The sequence below is a fragment of the Ursus maritimus genome, unplaced genomic scaffold (assembly GCF_017311325.1).
Source record: "Ursus maritimus isolate PB19 unplaced genomic scaffold, ASM1731132v1 scaffold_3, whole genome shotgun sequence".
Lineage (NCBI taxonomy): Eukaryota > Metazoa > Chordata > Mammalia > Carnivora > Ursidae > Ursus > Ursus maritimus.
The window spans coordinates 51,324,732-51,343,276 of NW_024425563.1; the positions used below are offsets into that span (position 1 = coordinate 51,324,732).

Consider the following 18,545-nt stretch of genomic DNA (forward strand, 5'->3'; position numbering starts at 1 on the left):
ACTTAACTCTTTCCCAACTACTGTCCCTGCTTTAGTCATTCAAAGGCATTTTTATGTCACATTTCTATCACCATTAGAAATCTCTCTTAGGATACAGACTTCTTACTTATAAATGGATTTTTTGTAAAAGTTTATTTGTAACTTACTTGTTTTAGAATCCAGAATGTATTTTAGAATGGAAAGAAGGTACATGATGATTAGGTTCTCATTAGACCCATAAAAAGCCCATTTAATACCTGAAAATATACTTGAGGTGCAGTTCTCTCTTAACAGTACTGTAAAATCTACCTACCAAATGTAACAATATGTCCATGAGAAAATACATACAAAATTTCAAACCAAACACTAGTAACACAGCATGTTCTAAAGCTCCATTGCTTATCTAAAATATATTCAAGTTAGATAAGTCAAACACTGCCCGTATTTCCTACGTTACATATTTTTCTATGCTTTTCTGATATTTTTCAGGTATGTTTGTAAAGGAGTCAAAAAGTGTTAGCTCCAGTTCTGATCTTTGTGAGCTGCATAATTTTGGCCATAGTAGATAGCCTCTTCGTCTCAATTTCCTTATGTAGAAAGTATGGATAATTATATTCTACCCTACAATGGTGTGGGAATTGAACAGGTTCAAGTACTTTGAAAGTACTTTGCAAGTTGTAAAACACCGCACAGATACTGGTATTTGTCTCTCTTGGTTTGACATGCATAATTTCATCTAACCTCATTGTAACATAATGATTTCTCCACCTTTGAAACTGTCTTCATTTGGTTCTGCTTTCATAAAGCAAAAACTCTTTTAATTTTGGATTTTAAATTGGTTATAAGACCTTTTGAGGGTGTTTTGATTAAAATTGATTATGTGTTCATGCAGATTATTGAATAAATTTTCAACATAAAATTTCATAATTTCACAAATACTTGTTAGGTTATATCAATTGATTTAACCAAAGTTTTCCCAGGTAGTTAAAGATTAGGGCTGTTACACAACACTACAAAATTGCTGACGTTGGTCCAGAAAGAAATTTTAAAGACGCTACTCTGAAAGCCAAACATTTTCCTGCCAGTTCTTCTTTTTTCCTATCACCCCAACCCAGTTACTCCAAATTCCTACTAAAAAATGTCTCTTGTTATCTATGAATGGGGTTACTTTTCCTCTAGCTGTCCAGTTTCCTTTTACCCTTGCCATGCCACAGTGGACATCTGTTGCCCTCTGACAACCATTTTGGGAATGAAAAAAATATTCCTTAATTGTCAGAAGTTAGATAATTTTTCAATAGGAAAGACTAATTTGACTTAATATTTATTGAAGTGTAACTTTCACTGCACCTTGTATAAATAATATTGACTTTAGTTATACCCAGTATACTTTACATATTTAGCATATTTGAAATCAGATCATCCACCGTACACTAGTTTCTGTTCATTACAATTACTGGAAGTAGAAAATTTGTTTAGTAAATTGACTTAAATCAATTGCCTAAGTTAATGAAGTGAATGAACTCTAGTTCATTGAAAATATAACAGCCTGACGTTTTGAAAAATCAGTACCCTGTGACTCTCTTCACATATTTATGACTTGTGTGTGATCATTGTATATGCTTTAAGATAATACTTACATATAAGAATCTCTTATGTTAACTTTCTGATTTAAAAAAAAATGTCTATGACATAGATACAGTTATCTCTATTAACTGGGTAATGCTGGCATGTGGTGGGAGAGGAGAAGGTTATAGATAACTCCAGATTGTGTTTCAAATAAAATGACAGCAATGTTTAGATTATCCGGGGGGCAATGAACCATGGTTACAATAGGGATCTAGATCTAGGGGTGCTATAATTATTCAGCTATTCCGTACACATTGCTGTCGGAGGCTGCCTAATTATAAGCTCAGGAGGGTGACGTGATGATAACTACCTAGGATTCCCATTTCAATTTCTCCAACCCTGTAGGTAATCATGTATATATTGGCATGTTTTATCAGGAAGATAGGAGATTAGGGAAGAAACTTCTTACAACCTAGCTATTTTAATAAGTTAAAAGATATGGTATAAATAACAATACCACTTTAGAGTTATAGATTATTTTAAAGTTTACAGGTGCTTCCAAATACATTTATTTTGAACTGTTTGGCCTTCCACTAGAAGTAAACTTTCAAAGGTTTGCTAAATAGCTTAGCAGTGAATAGTTTTGCTTCCAAAAAACTGAAAACATTTATATATTTCAGTAATTACCAATTAGGGGAAGCCATTTTAATTTCATATGTCAGTGTCATTCAAATACAGTCTAATCCTTGAATTAACACTTCGTCTTTTTTCCAGTTGCTAGAACCTGTCTGTCACCAGCTCTTTGAATTCTATCGCAGTGGAGAAGAGCAGTTGCTTCGGTTTACACTGCAGTTTCTTCCAGAATTGATTTGGTGCTACCTTGCGGTCTCAGCCAGCAGAAATGTGCATAGCAGTGGATGTATTGAAGCTCTTCTTCTAGGGGTTTACAATTTGGTTTGTATTTAATGCAGTTAACAAATGTTTGCCAAGAGCAAATATATAACCTTTTCAGCAAAAGTGAATACATAATATCAACTGCTTTTCATTTTAGTAAAGCTAATATTTGGTTTTCATACATCAAAATGATGCATAGCTCATTCTCCTAAAAATAACTTTATGGAGGTTGAAGGCCAGACAGGCATACATAAAATTATGTAAATATACCTTTTTGGATTAAAAAGACTGAAAATCAGACCATTTCAGAAAGTTCTTTTATAGAGATATCTAAAAATATCAGTGTTGAATTTTAATTTTTTTGAATTTAAAATCTATTGTTTATAAATTGTCTTTCAGTGACCTTCACAAAAAGCTTGGGAGAAAAGATCTAGTCTAATACGTACCACTAATAATTTCATAAAATCTGGACTGTCTCCAGAATTCATACCATTGATTTAACAGATAGTTTTCATTACTCTTTGTGTATTGGTTAGTATGATATTCTAGATACTTAAGGTTTGTACTTTTTAAAAAGGAAAAGAAATTTAAGGGCCTTTTCTTGACATATTTCATAACTATGTTAATTGATTTAGAAAATGTAACTTTTTACATAAGGAAAACCAGTGATTATTAAGACACTACACATCTCTATTTCAGCTTTCCTATGTTACTTATATCTTAAAGAGGAAGGTTAACTCCTGGTGTTTATAAATAATTGATAATTGATTTCATAGTTTGTGATTTTAGTTAACTTTACAGTTCATTTCCTTTCAGGTCTTTGTTTTAGACTAACCATTTATAGTTAGCTTTTAAACTTCTGTGTAAAAAATAAATATTTTAAGTTTTTTTTCACTTTTATAGGAAATAGTTGACAAACAGGGACATAGCAAAGTATTGAGTTTTACGATTCCATCTTTATCCAAACCATCTGTATATCATGAAGTAAGTGATATTTTCTTAAGGTAAATTTTTTGGTTCTAAGATTTGAAGTTGCTATAAATTAGGGTCTGGTTATTGAGCCCTCCCCGCCAAAGTTGATTAATTTATTAGTACCTTAAAAAATACAAAACACCAGACAAGGCATTTACTATTCTCAAAGCAAAATGAGAAATCAGAATCATAAAACTTTAAAATCTGATTAAGAGATCTGTTGAAAATACTCATTTTAAAATATTTTTCTCTCCTTCTGATGGATAAAACTAGTCTAATATTTTTGTATGTGGCAATTATGTATTTCTGGGGTAGAACTTTTTTAAGTTCTTATTTTAATTCCAGTATAGTTTACATACAGTGTTAACGTATATACAATGCAGTGATTCAACAATTCCATACATCGTCCGTTATTGGTATAGAATTTTTGAAGTTAAGCTAATTTTATTTTTATTTGTGGTTTGCGTTTTAAGTAATTGTTAAATCTCTGAGCAGAAAATTTAATAGGCAGTCGCAATGTTTTTAAGACATGATGTTCATAGCAATTATTCTTAGTGGTTTATATATTCTCACTATCACATTTTCAATAGAATGGCTTTTTCTTCTTTATTCAAATGTCTCTAGCCTTCCAGCATTGGGTCCATGGCTCTGACTGAGAGTGCACTATCCCAGCATGGTCTGTCAAAAGTTGTGTACAGTGGACCTCACCCCCAAAGGGAGATGCTGACAGCACAGAATAGGTATACTGTGGAGACATAACCTACTATCCCACCACACTAATTTTTAAAAGATTATTTCAGTAGAATTATAAATAATGTTTAATGCGCTGTATGTAACACTTTTTAAAAATATTTGGTCATTTTATACAAGAGAAAAACACATTTTTGTGAAATGTTACTTTATACTTCGATTCAGATGTCATCTGGAACATTGAATCTTTAAGATAATTTTCAGATGACTGTGACTTGAGAAGTCTTTTTTTTTTTCTTTTTAGTTTTGTATTGCTATTTATATGGTTATATTGTATGGGTCTATTCTATAACATAATATCTTTCCATAATGCCTGCCTAATTATGGTTGACTTCTTCGAATTCTAAAGATTTGTAAATATTCTTTTGGTTTATCTTTAGGTTTGAAGTGTTAACATTCCTTTTGTTGTGTTACAATGCTGCCTTAACCTACATGCCCAGTGTTTCTCTTCAATCATTGTGTCAAATTTGTTCAAGGTAAATAAAAATTCAAATATTTTTAATATTGAAATATATGAATCTAGGATTGCTTGTTTGTTACATATCTAAGTTATTTTTGATTTTTAATCATTTGTTTAAAACATTAGAAAAGTTAATATGAAACTTAGCCTAGCCAACATATAGAAAGCTCCTGATAAATGACAGTTCCAAAAAACATAATGAAGAGGGTAAAGCTGAATAACATTTCAATGGAATATTTAATCAGAAAAGAATCATACTATATAATTAAAAGGATGGAACTGTTAAGACCTTTTGATTTTTGGCATGTAGTTGGTTTCTGTTTTGTTACTTTGTTTTTATTTATTTTTATTGTGCTCTAATTTGGTATCAAGAAATAAGTAAGAGATACTGTTTTTAAACTCTCCTTGTTAAAAAAAATTGAACTTTACATCAAAAACCAGGGATGTGCTGTATTGTGACTAACATAATATAATAAAAAATATTATTATAATAAAAAAAATTGAACAAAGAGGTTGTTTAAATTAATTATGATAGTCCCTAGGTATACTATGCAAACATTTAAAAATTGTGATTTAAACAGGTATTTAATGATATTAATCATATATGGTATGATTCCAGCATTGACTTGAGTATGACCAGAATATTAATAATACTTATGTCTAATTGGTAGAATTATGGTTTATTTTTGTTTTTTTCTGTGTGATTTTTTTTGTCATTCTTTAAATTTTCGATGATGAACATATTACCTTTGGAAAAAAGAAAGCAAAACAGAAGATAGAGAAAATGCCTTTGGTTATATAAGTAAATAAGGGGAAATAGAATTAAGAGGCTTTTAGAATAATTTAGATTTAGGGAACTTATTTAGAAGAAGCAACTTTCAGAAAGAACGATTACCCAACATTTGTAGCAACATGGATGGGACTGGAGGAGATTATGCTAAGTGAAATAAGTCAAGCAGAGAAAGACAATTATCATATGGTTTCACTCATTTATGGAACATAAGAAATAGCAGGGAGATTGGTAGAAGAAGGAAGGGAAGAATGAAGGGGGGGGTAAACAGAAGGGGGAATGAACCATGAGAGACTATGGACTCTGGGAAACAAACTGAGGGTTTCAGAGGGGAGGAGGGTGAAGGATTGGGATAGCCTGGTGATGGGTATTAAGGAGGGCACGTATTGCATGGAGCACTGGGTGTTTTATGCAAACAATGAATCATGGAACACTACATCAAAAACTAATGATATACTGTATGGTGACTAGCATAACATAATAAAAAGTTAAAAAAAAAGAAGATGCAACTTTGGAAAGTTAGTAAGAGGGAAGGTATCTAGAGCAATACTTATAAATCAAATCAAAACAAAACAAACAGAAAAGCAGAAATTGATACTAATAAGATAGCAAACCATGCAGGACCAGAGGGAGAAAGGAAGTAACAAGGCAGGGGCCTTGTCAGAGAAATAGAGAAGTGGAGAATCTTTCAGATGACTCCTGAGTTAGAATTTAGTTGTATTTCCTAGACCTTGGAAGATAGCACCAATGTGCCATCCCTCCCATTTACTGAATCTTTCTAACATGTTTCTTATTTTAAATCCTTTATAGACAGAGGTGTCCAGAGTTTTGAATTTCACAGATCTATAAAATTTCAAAAAAGTGGGGTGGGCTATCTATATAACATGGCCAACTTTTTAGTTGTCAGGTTATCATATTATAAAATATCTACTGTGAACATTATTTAACAAAAGGGAGACTATTTTAACACCAAAAGAGGTGTGTGGGAGGGGGTAGAAGTGAGGGACAATAATTTATAAGTTAAAAATGGGGTGTTTAGCTTTTCTTGTTTCTTATTTCACTATGGTCCAGTAAAAACCTTGTTATGGACTAAAATGAGTGTGAGGACCAACCCTTCATAAACATTTATTTAAGAAGTAACTTGATGCAGCAACTTTTACCTGTAGAACTTAAAAAACACTACAAAGCCCAGGTTCTACTCTACAGCAGTGTCTTATATGATAGGACCCCCGAATAATATTCTAATACATTGGAAGTTCTAATGTTCTAATATAGATAGATGTTCTAATACAGCCTCCTGAATAAGAACGACTATTGATGTCTTCTTGAAACTACTGATGGAAAAGTTAGGAAAGAACATGTATTACTGGTTTCTGTCCTGTGTGGCTCCTATGGACTGCCCTCTAATATAATTACTTCCACATTCTTGGTAGAAAATTGCTAATATACCAAATTTAACTAACCAGGGAACTGGGTAATCCTTCAAAAACACAAGAAATATCTGGTTTTAAAAACAAAGAGAAATACAGATTAAAAACTAGCTATAGGATTTGGGCCAAGGAAGATTTTAGTAGAGACATAAGATTAATTCTATGCCAAGGAAAAACTGAAAAAAAGAAATTTTAATGTTCACCAGCTGTAAGAAAACGAGCATAGAAAGAGATCTTAAGCCACGGAAAATGATAAAAGAACTCTATCAAATTTGTCATTCGTGTCTTTTTTAGTTTGCTTTTTTCTCTTTTTGATTCTCAATGGCTTAAAATCTAGTTATTCATTTCTCTTAATTCCTGATTCCTTAATCGTTTATCAAATATTCTAATTAAGATATTTTATACATTTTTAAGATGAATAGAAAAGAATTAGAAAACGCTTGTATCTAATCAAGCAAAACCTAGTCCATATCTATGAAAAGAAAATGGGTTACAGAACTGTGATGACAAGTAAGTTGTAAACAGTTATAATAAAGAACGAGAGCTTCCTGATGATCTTAGTCCTAGTGCAGGTTTTCCTGCCAATCAACTCATCACATTGTCTTATGGCTAATCCAGCCTTTTGGCCACATGGCAGTCATTTTAGTTTGCTGTTTGATTTGGTTGATGATGACTATGCCAAAATGATTGATTGGGTCACCTAGGAGAAAGGATACATAAATACAACCAGAAAAATTTCATGGACTATTTGAGCTAGATTCAGTGACAAATGTATCCCATTCTTTCTTTAACTTTGTTAAAGATTATAAAGAATTGTGGAAGTAATTAAAACAATCTTGGACACTTCCCACCCTCCACCCATACATACAAATCCATTCTACTCAGCAAAAATCTGTTTGGTTGCTATAAGCTTTGCTTCCCTGATTCAGACTTATGGCCAGCTTGATTTAATAGCTGTTTTCCTCCTGTATAGAGTGTATGGACCACTTGAAGAAGAGACTTGAAGCAAGAAATAAACTGAATGAGTTTTAGTCAATAAGTTTTTATTTTCATTAGTACTAAACATTATATATGGCCCTCCTAAAAGGAATATAACCACCAATACTGCAAATAAGCTTTGCTAGTGTATGCTGAAGTCCTCTAAACTGTGGGAAATAAATTTCTTTTTTTACTGTTGACTTCTCTTTTAATACAAGGCTGTTTTACCAGATGGCTTATCTTGCCTTTTGGTGTGGAATATAAATTTTAAAGGTGAAACTGTACTAAGCTAGTAAGTTAAATTCTTTCCCATTGTCTAAGGGAGCCTCTTGATTTTATTTACCTGGTGAGTCATCTGGTTGACTGACTTGGATATATACTACTATGGATTCTTTTTTTTTTTTTAAAGATTTTATTTATTTATTTGACAGAGATAGAGACAGCCAGCGAGAGAGGGAACACAAGCAGGGGGAGTGGGAGAGGAAGAAGCAGGCTCATAGTGGAAGAGCCTGATGTGGGGCTCGATCCCATAACGCCGGGATCACGCCCTGAGCCGAAGGCAGACGCTTAACCACTGTGCCACCCAGGCGCCCCTCTACCATGGATTCTTGATCACTCTATTTGTTCTTATGTATCTATAGTGAAACCCTGTCCCTCTCCTCACTACTAAATCAGCCTTCCTGACTACCTAAACAGATCTCTTGTAATCTATTAAGGATGTCCTTTGTGCAATTAAACCATTCTATGAATTCTCTTGACTGATAAAACTATGTATTTATATTATATATTATATATAGTCTACACCAATATATATTTTATATATATATATACACACACACTTAACACAGTGTATGCCACCTTGTCATCATCCAATAAGTGACAGCTGTTGTATATTGTACACTAATGGTGAACACACATGTTCACTATGGATGCATAACATTTTTTTCTTGCCTGTTTGCTATTACTACCAATAGTTCTAGAGCATCTCTTTTTTTTTTTTAATTTTATTTATTTATTTGATGGAGAGGGAGACAGCCAGCAAGAGAGGGAACACAAGCAGGGGGAGTGGGAGAGGAAGAAGCAGACTTCCAGCAGAGGAGCCTGATGTGGGGCTCGATCCCCGGACCCTGGGATCACGCCCTGAGCTGAAGGCAGACGCTTAACGACTGAGCCACCCAGGTGCCCCTCTAGAGCATATCTTATACTAGATCATTCCTTGTTGAAAGAACTGATAGTTGACTTTTCATTTCTTATTTTATTTGTAAACTTTTTTTTAACCTATCTAAATCTTCTCCATCCTTTACAACCCAATTAAAATAATGTCTTATCTTCCAACTTGAGCACAATTTTTGTGTGTGGTATTCTCTTGAGGAAAGTGATAGAAGATTCAGACTTTATTAAGCTCCTAATTTCAAAAAGCAGAAGCATGAGAACAGAAAAGTACCCATTACTGTATAGGCAATTATCCTATTTTCTTTTTTCTACCTACCTCCTCATTTTTTATTCACCTGAACTTCTCCTTACCTCCCCTCTTATCACTTCTTAAAAAGCAGAGCAGAAAAAAGAAGAGGATTTGAAATTGTTTTGTTTTATTTTATATCTGTATCTGTTACCCAGATGGATAAGAAGTAGAACTGGACAAAATTTTAAATATTTCTCAAATTGAAAATTAGAAAAACATTTTTTCCCTTTTCCAGCTAGTTCTTACCTTCTGGTCTGATGACCTGGTAATAGTTAATCTATTTTCTTTTCTAGTTTAGGTTCTGGTATATTCATGAATAAATACTCTCTCCATTTAGCCTCACTGGAATTGTGCCTTCTGATTATTTTGTGGTTTTTAACTCAAAATATTTTGACAACAATCTCAAAAGTTTACTTTTAGGCTGGGAATAAAACAGTGTCTTTTAACAGAGAATGAGAGTCATGGCTAGAGTTTTTCTCACTTAAAAATTGATACTTAGAACTTCTCGCAGAAATGTATTTATAAAGAATGCCTTCCGAAAGGATTTTTATTTTAATGTGGTTTGTGAATTTGGGAAACATCTATATGTGACCAAAGGGTAAATTTGATACAGAAATAGGAGTTATACCACTCAGCTGCTCTTTTGTAGGGTTGGGTCCCTATGTTTGGAATTTGTAAAGCAAAATAGAAAACTTCAGGATACTCCTCTGATGAACAGAGGAGTCGGGCATTCATGGAACATTGATATTCTTATTTTGTTCTGCATTTTATTTAAATTCAATGAAGGATCTCTGAGAAAAGAATATCCTTAAATAGAGAGATCAGAGAACTGGAGAGTAAATCAGAGAATTCTTGATTATTAAAAGGAATGGAGAAAAGAGGGTCAAGGGTTACTATTATCAGTTAACGATGCAGCTGGATAGGACTAGATTATTTTGGGTCTTAACTCAAATGTCACTTTCTGGAGAGGCCCTCCATGACCATCTTCCTAAAGTAGCACCTTCTTACCCTAGCTTATTTTCTTTTAACATTTACAACACTATAATTACCTGATTTGTTCATTTGGTATATAGTCTGTCAATTGCTGGAGCTTCATGAGGTCAGGAACTGTGATGTTTTGTTCACTGCACTGTCCTCAGAGTTTGGAGAAGTGCCTGGCATATGGTAGAAACCTGGTAACTATTTGTTGAATGAATGAAAAATAGATGATCTCTTCCACTTCGGATTTATGATCCATTAAGTACAACTAAGATTAAAGGAAATAATTTGGTTTTTGCTTTTTAAAAGTCTTACATTGATAAATGCAAAATTCCTGCAGTCAATGGCCACAAACATGTAAAGTTTTAGTAGTTATGAAAAGCTAACTGCTATGGTCTGAATGTTAGCGCCCCCCCCATTCATATGTTGAAATCTTAATGCCTAATGTGATGGTATTAGGATGGTATTAGGAGGTGCCCTCATAGCCAAGAGATGCCACAAAATTCTCTTGTTCCTTCTGCCATTGAGGATACAACGAAAAATCCATAACCCTAAATAGAGGGCCACCCCATTTGTCGTATTGTTATAGCAGTCTGAAGGACTTAGACTAATCCTTTGCATTTCTGAATAAAGGTTTTAGCACAGCCTCTAACAGATGACTGCTTATTTCCTTATGGGTAGCTAGCAGAGAAAATCAGAGAACCTGGAATTTTGTTTCCCTTGTGAATCTGGCAAGTGTGCTGGTGTTTGAGAGAATTGTCTCTCTAATTCTTACCTAAAGTAAATTTAAAAATTGATTGACCATTCTAGATCTGTGGCAAAGTTGTTTTTTTAAAAAATTGTGTACTGATAGCAATAGCTTATTTTTCTGTCTATATGCTCTATTCTGAATCCAGAACTTATTTCCTGATTTCTAATCCCATATATCTAATCCAGTAGCCATCTCTATCAAGATGTCCCACAGACACCTTGTAAAAGTTAGAACTCTTTCTGCTGCAACTAACTGATATCTGCATAAAACTGGATTATACCAAAGGGAAAATTTTTTGGCTCTTTGTACCTGGGAAGAGCAGGGATGGAACTGGCTTCAGGATCAACTAGATCCAAAAGCTCCGTTGTTATCTGGATGTTGTCTCCCATCTCTCATCTCATCTTCTTCATATGTTGGCATTGTACTTTTTTCTATAGGTAGGCTTCTGCCATGTGATAAGAACAGTGACCACAAGCAGCTAAAAGCTTACATTGTCTACCTTTAATAAATGAAGAAGAAAGAACCCTTTTCCCAGTTTTACTGTGAAAAACCAGGCAGCAAAAACACTTTGATGTTGCCAGCCTGAGGCTTCTACAAACCCCACTGGGGTCATGTTTGTTAATGTCATTGGAAGAGTGCTTAAATATTGGTTTAAATATTGGTTTGGCTGGTAAAGATAGATAATGGTAACTTAAATGATATTTCTTTTTCTTTCATATAAAAGTCTGAGCTGATAGATGGTCTGGGGATAGATTGGCTCTGTTTCTAAGGTGTTCAGGCCCCTTCTTTCTTGAGATTCTGCCATTCCCTAGGTTGTTAGTCTTGTCTGTATGGTGATGGATCACTACTTTTATATCTGCCTTCCATATCCTGCAAGCAGGGGGAAAGAGAGAGTGGAAGGCATGCAACTGCTTCTTAAGGATGCAACCTAGAAGTTGCACTGTTTCAGCTAGCAGACTGTTGTCCAGAACTAGTTACATGGCCAGGAAATGTGATCTCTAGCAGGGGGCCATTGTTCTAGTTAAAATTGGTTGGGGAGAGTGGAGGAGAGGATACCTTATATATGTTATGAAATGGAAGAAGGGAAAAATAGATGTTAGGGTACTGACCTCTTGTCACAGATAATTTTGTTATTTTATTTATACCGCCATCACATGATTATACCTGACGACATAGGGGAAGACTAGTTCCTAAAGGTAAGAGGGATAGAGGTATTATTAATAGAAGACTTTGGTGGCAGAGAAGAGGTCATGGCAGACAGAAGTAACATCTATACCATATACCTACAAATCAACATATCAGAACTTAACATCTTCCAAAACAGTATGTCTTGTTTGTCCAAGTTCATTTAATACCACTACCATCCAACCAGATATCCAAACTGAATGTGGTAATAAATATCACACTCCTCTTGTTTCTTCAGTCTCACCCCACGATTGAGTGAGTGCCTACTTCCTAGGTGGGACTTTCTCCTTCTCCACCCTTTCTCCTTCTCCCCACAATTACTTCTTTAGTTCAAGTCACTTTCATCTCACTCATGGGATGTTTCGACATTCTCTCCAGTTTCAGTGCACTGTTCCGATGTAGCCTGAGTGATATTATCAAAAGACCAATCTGATCATGTCACTCCCTTGTTAAAAGAATAAAAAAAAACATTCAGTTGCTTTCCATTGCCTGATAAAGCCTCGCAAGTTATAAGATACTCCATAATCTGACCCCTAGTTAGCTTCTCTGTTATTTTCTAGTGTCCAAGCATTCTATCCTACTATTATTGTCTGAGTCTCCTTGGTGTCGTGCTGTTTTATCCTTCTCTGTTTTTGCCCATTCCTGTATTTTCACCAAGAAGCCTTCTCTGACCCTCTACTTCTTCCACTAGAGTTTACCACTGTCTCCTTTTGCTACCTCTGTAACTTATTCATTGCAGATATTTGTTGACTACACAGTCTCCATGATTAGATTGTGCATCCCTGAGGGAACTACATCTTTCATCTGCATTCCTAGTGTCTGACACATTATAAATCTTTAAAAATATTTACTGAATGAATAAATTGAAAAAAATCCTATCTTTTATATATTGGTTCTCTGTTATTTACAACCATCCCTATTATAAAGGTATATAAGGTGTAAGAAAATAAAATTTTTCCGAGTTTTCTTTTTTAGATAATAAGAGGAGTTTCTAGTCTAGTTTGGATATAAGTTTTTGCAATATCAAACAAAATTCAAGTTGGTTTTATTTCATATATAGCTAATTTTTTCCAGTTTTTATTTTAGTCATCTCAGGCTGCTGTAACAAAATACCATAGGCTAGGTGGCTTAAACAATAGATGTTTATTTGTCACACTAAGGTCAGGTAACCAGCAGCTTCGATTCCTGGTGAAGGCCCTCCTCCTGGCTTACAGGACACTGCCTTCCTCACTGTATCCTTCACATGGCAGAGAGTGAGTTCTGGTCTTTCTTCCTCTTTGAATAAGGGCACTAAACCCACCATGGGGACTCCCATCCTTGTGACCTCATTTAAACCTAGGGTCACACCAACAAATAGCATCATACTGGGGTATTACGGCTTCAGTATACGAACTTGGGGGGGGGGGGAGGAACACAAATATTCAGTCCATAAATATCCCTGCTTGTTTTTACCTTTGGTTCTACAGGGTTCTAAGATCTTCTCAGTATCAAATGAATTTTTATTTTTACTTTAAAGTTACTTTGAATTAATGATATTCTCAAGGGTCTATTTTCAAAATGGTCTGTGGTATACTTGAGTATGTTTAAATGAAGGCTTAGGTTCAATCTATTGACTAGTACTATATTAAATGAAGGTTTGTTATATCAACCACAACACATTGTGAGAAAACAACTTTGCCCCAGTTTTATTAAAATTAGAAACTTACTATTTTATAAGCAGTGCATGTTGATCATAGAAAATTTAGAAAATACATATAAAGAAGAAAATCTATAATCTCACTCTATAACTTTGTATATGATCTTTTTGTAGTGGCAAACAACATTCACCTATTTGTTTCTTACAAAATGGGAGTGGGTTTCATGCATTATTCTCTACAGTTTTTCTCCCCCTGCCATTTAAACAGTCTTTGAAAACATCTTGTTTGTTTCATAGTATTCCCTGAATTATTTATATAATTGGTCCTCTGTGTTGGACTTTTAGGTAACTTCCTATTTACTGTAGTAAATACACCTTAACATTAGTACTCCTTAGATATCCTTCACTATAATAAATATTTAAATTACGGTTGTGTTCACGGAGTTTCTTTTTTAAAAGATAGTAAAATCTATTGGTCTTTCTTTATGATTCTACCTTTGATATCCTGCTTAAACTTGCAAAGAATATGTAATGATTTGCTTATATTTTATTTCTTTTTAACATTGAAAATTTCAATCTATCTGAAATTTATTATGATGTATTATATATGGGACTGAGTCTAATTTTAGAGTATTTTCTTGGAGCCTGCCGTTTGTGTCAAGAACTTTATCAGCAATAGAAGATCATACTATAGATCTATTTATGATAAATAATACCAAGTTTCATGTAATGGGTTTTATGATAACTAAAAATTATTAATTATTGAGTTGACTGAAATTAGTGAACCAACTCTGAGAATCTGGTTCACTTACTATATAATAATATACCTCTAGCTTTATACATTCTTTCCCCCAGTTTCACTTACGCAGGAAAATGTTACAGACAAATGTTCTGTTTAGAAAGATTCTGTGTTTCATAGCTATTAGGTTTGTTATGAGAGCATATCTAGTACATTGTTGGCTTATAAATGTTAAAAAAATAAATTGCCTAAATTTTTACCAATTTTATAAATATATTTATTTTGTTTTTTCTAGAATCTGTGTTTGTGGCTATCCCCGACAACATGTAAGAAAATACAAAGGTATAAGTAGCAGGATACCAGTTTCTTCAGGATTCATGGTGCAAATGTTAACAGGGATTTATTTTGCCTTGTAAGTTTATCATACAAAGTAAATCTTTGATCTCTTTGAAAAATCATAGTCTATTGTTTTCTTTTTATTACATTTTAAACTTATTGGCTAGACAGTGAGCATATTTTTGTGAAAGAATACGAACAAAGTCTTTTTTTTTTTTTTAAGATTTTATTTATTCATTTGAAAGAGTGACAGTGCGCAAGCAGGGCGAGGGGCAGAGAGAGAGGGACAAGCAGACTCCCTGCTGAGCAGGGAGCCCTATGCGGGGCTTGATCCCAGGACTCTGAGATTATGACCTGAGCCAAAGTCAGACTTAACTGACTGAGCCACCCAGGCATCCCAAATATGAAACTAGATCTTGATAATAGTTTTTTTACTTAAAATGTATCTCTTATTGTTCTGAAGAATTTGTAACCCACTAAAACATTTTATCTTTCTTTAACTCAAGGACAGAATGAAAATTAGCAACATCTACATATACTCAGTTTCTTTCTTTATTACTTTTTTTTTGGCTGTAATTTCCAAATAGTTTTTTTTCCCCAATGAAGACCTTTTTCCATTTCCAGAAACTTTAACTCTTGAAAAACATTTTAGAGCCTCTTTGATCATAAGTAGCTTAATATTAATTTATTATCAATTTCAAATATTAATGCTCAGGCTTATTTAATGCCTTAGATAGTAGTATTTTTCTTTGAACCCTATCTTCTACTACACATATCTTATTATACTTTGCATTATATTCATTTGATACCTTGATTTTTCTTAGTAGATTATAAGCTTCTTGACTGAAGGTAGAATTTATGATCTTTGGATTAAATATGGCTTGCTGCCTGTTTTCTTAAAAGTTTTATTAAAATACATTTACATCTGTTTACATATTGCCTAAGGCTGATTTTGTGCTACAGTGACAGGGATGAATAGTTGCAATAGAGATTGTATGGCCCACAAGCCTAAAATATTTATTATCTAGCCCTTTAAGAAAAAGTTTATTGACCCTCATGTTAGACCATATTGTCCCACAGCTCTTGGATGCTCTGATCTGTTTTATTTTCTGTCTTTATTGCTTTGTGTTTCAGATTTAGTAATTTCTGTTGACCTACCTTCACACTCATTAATTCTTTTCTTGATGATGTTGAATCTATTAATGAGCCCACTGACAGGGTGCTTCATTTCTGTTACTGTGTTTTTTTTCTAGTCTTTTCATTTGACTCTTTCTTATGGTTCCCATCCCTTGCTGAAATCACCATCTGTTCATTCATGTTTTCCGTCTTTTCCACTAGAGCTTTTAATATATTAATCATAGTTATTTTAATTTTCCTGATAACTATAAAATTGGAATCATTTCTGAATTTGGTTCTTTTCTTCTTTGTCTCTTGACAGTGGGTTGTTTTCTTCTTGCGTTTTCTGTGGTTTGTAATATTTGATTATCATTTTGTTCCTGGATAGAATAGTAGTGACTGAGGTAAATATTATTTATGCCTGGAAATGGCACGCTTCTTTTCTTTTAGGCTTCTAGTGGAGTTATTATAGGCAGGAGTGAGCTGAGGTTGGATTTTGTTGTTCTGTGGTTACCTTCACGGCACCACCTACTTCAGATTCCTCTCGTGGTACGTGGCAGTTAGGGTGTGAGCTAGATTGCTGGAGGGTATTTCTCAATATTCTTGCTCCCTCCTCAGCTTTTAGCTTTTCCTGTGTGTCTGCACCAAGGAAACGGTCTTTCTCTATGTTCTTGTCCCTCCTTCAGCAGTAGAGTGCTGTTGCTTGTTTCTGAATGTATACTGGCCTGGGTTGGGGGTTTGGGGGGAGTAGTGATCTCTGTTGTCCTGGTCCAGCCTCAGTCATAAGCAGGACCTATGTCCCTGCATCTGGGATTGGGGGAAGGGGGTAGATTTTCAGTGGTCCTGTCCCTCCTCCAGTGGTAAGAGAACTCTAGTGGTCTCAACATAAGACAGTTTCCTGATCCTTTCCCACAGGTAGAGGTTTTCTTTTTCTTTTTCTTTCCCTCACAGCCACAGTCAGTCTTCACCTTTGCCCTTGGGGTGAAAGGGTTGCTGCCCCTTCCCTAAAGGCTTTAAAACTTGTTTCACATGAGAAAAAGGTCTGTCTGGATCTTCAGGCCTTTCTTGCTCAGGTGGCTGCTCTTCTCCTTCAGGCCCAAACTACCAAGAGCAGCTTTCTCTGGTCCCTTGCCTTGCTCCCAGTTTTTCTTATAAGGGCCTAAAAGAGGTTTGTGGAAAAGAGCTTGTAAGTGGGTGTGAGCTCCCTTTTGTATCTGCTCCTAGAAATTCTATACACTCATGCTAGCCCATACTGGGCTTTTAGCAGTTTGTTTAAAAGTTTAGCTGAAGTCTTCTTACCTGCTTGCATTGTGGTCTGTCTCCTTAGAGGCATCTGTCTGCCCTTAGGTTTCAGGCTACTTGGCTGCCCTGTGATTTTAGTTCCTTACTGAATTAATGGAAAGCTATGATTTTATAGATTAACTGACTTTGTCTTATTTTTAGGGTGGGAACAATGCTTTTTCCATTGTTTAGGCCTCACTTGCAGTCTTGATATAATTCATTTCTTTATTTTTGTTGGCAGATGACCAAGCCATTATTTCTCTGTCCGTTTTTATCATTTACCTAATTTTTAGAGTTTAGCCATATCTTTGAAAATTAATATACATACACACTTCTTCCCCCCAATATCTTTCTGATATTTGCAACATGTATCATGTACACTTCTAAATGATTGTCAGAATGCAAAGAAGTAACTACTTAAGATACTGTAAGCCACAGTAATTGTAGATTCTCATTAAAAACTGTGGGAGTTACAGAATAATTTGACCATAAAGTGTTCTGAACATTATTCTAAGGTATATAATTTATTATGCTCCGACTTACTTTGCAAGTGTAACTTTGAGATTGCCTCACTTTTTTGATATCTGGTCTATAAATAGACATGTTCTTTAGAGAAGAAATATATATCTATAAAATTTTCTTTGCTTTTAATAGGCTTTCAGATACAATTGAAAGGAATTCAAAGATATAAAAATATGTTTTAAGGAGAGTGGAATGCTAAACAGTGTGCTAATGTGATCTATTACTTTATTCAGTAAGCAGTTTCTCATTTTATTTTGTTCAAATATATAGAATTAATTGAAAATAATTATACTTTATTTAATTTTACAGTTATAATGGAGAATGGGATTTAGCTCAAAAAGCATTGGATGATATTATATACAGAGCTCAGCTAGAATTATATCCAGAGCCATTGCTGGTAGGTGCCTCACTTGTTTATGTAAATTTTGTAATTTAAAATTTCTCGATTTAGAACTGTAAAGTGCAAAGTAGCCATTCCTAGTGCATTAATGTCATTAAACTGAGTGATTCATGCTTCTGTTATACTAGGAAAATTTCATGCTTGAAAAGGTGTATATAATTTGAGAATTTCATTAAGCTAGCTTCTTAGATACCTGATAATAGTCTTTTAAACTTATAAGAATGTTCTTAACACGCTAGAGCTGCATTTATTAATTAGCATTAGGCATTTGGAAACATAATTTCAATATTTTGGAATTTTAAATTTCATCATTTACATAT

At 34.1% G+C, this 18,545-nt stretch overlaps 1 protein-coding gene across 4 annotated transcripts in view; it reads left to right on the forward strand.

Annotated features, from left to right (window-relative positions):
• Positions 1–18,545, forward strand: part of FAM126A (family with sequence similarity 126 member A) — a 108,476-nt gene that overhangs the window by 69,245 nt on the left and 20,686 nt on the right. For 3 of the 4 annotated variants that reach the window (XM_040644197.1, XM_040644199.1, XM_040644200.1), the window contains 6 exons: positions 2,320–2,499; positions 3,343–3,423; positions 4,036–4,151; positions 4,542–4,637; positions 14,866–14,982; positions 18,135–18,222. In XM_040644197.1, coding sequence (XP_040500131.1) covers positions 2,320–2,499; positions 3,343–3,423; positions 4,036–4,151; positions 4,542–4,637; positions 14,866–14,982; positions 18,135–18,222 — 678 coding nt within the window. The remainder of the gene's footprint in view (positions 1–2,319; positions 2,500–3,342; positions 3,424–4,035; positions 4,152–4,541; positions 4,638–14,865; positions 14,983–18,134; positions 18,223–18,545) is intronic. The other variant, XM_040644198.1, reaches the window with a different exon arrangement.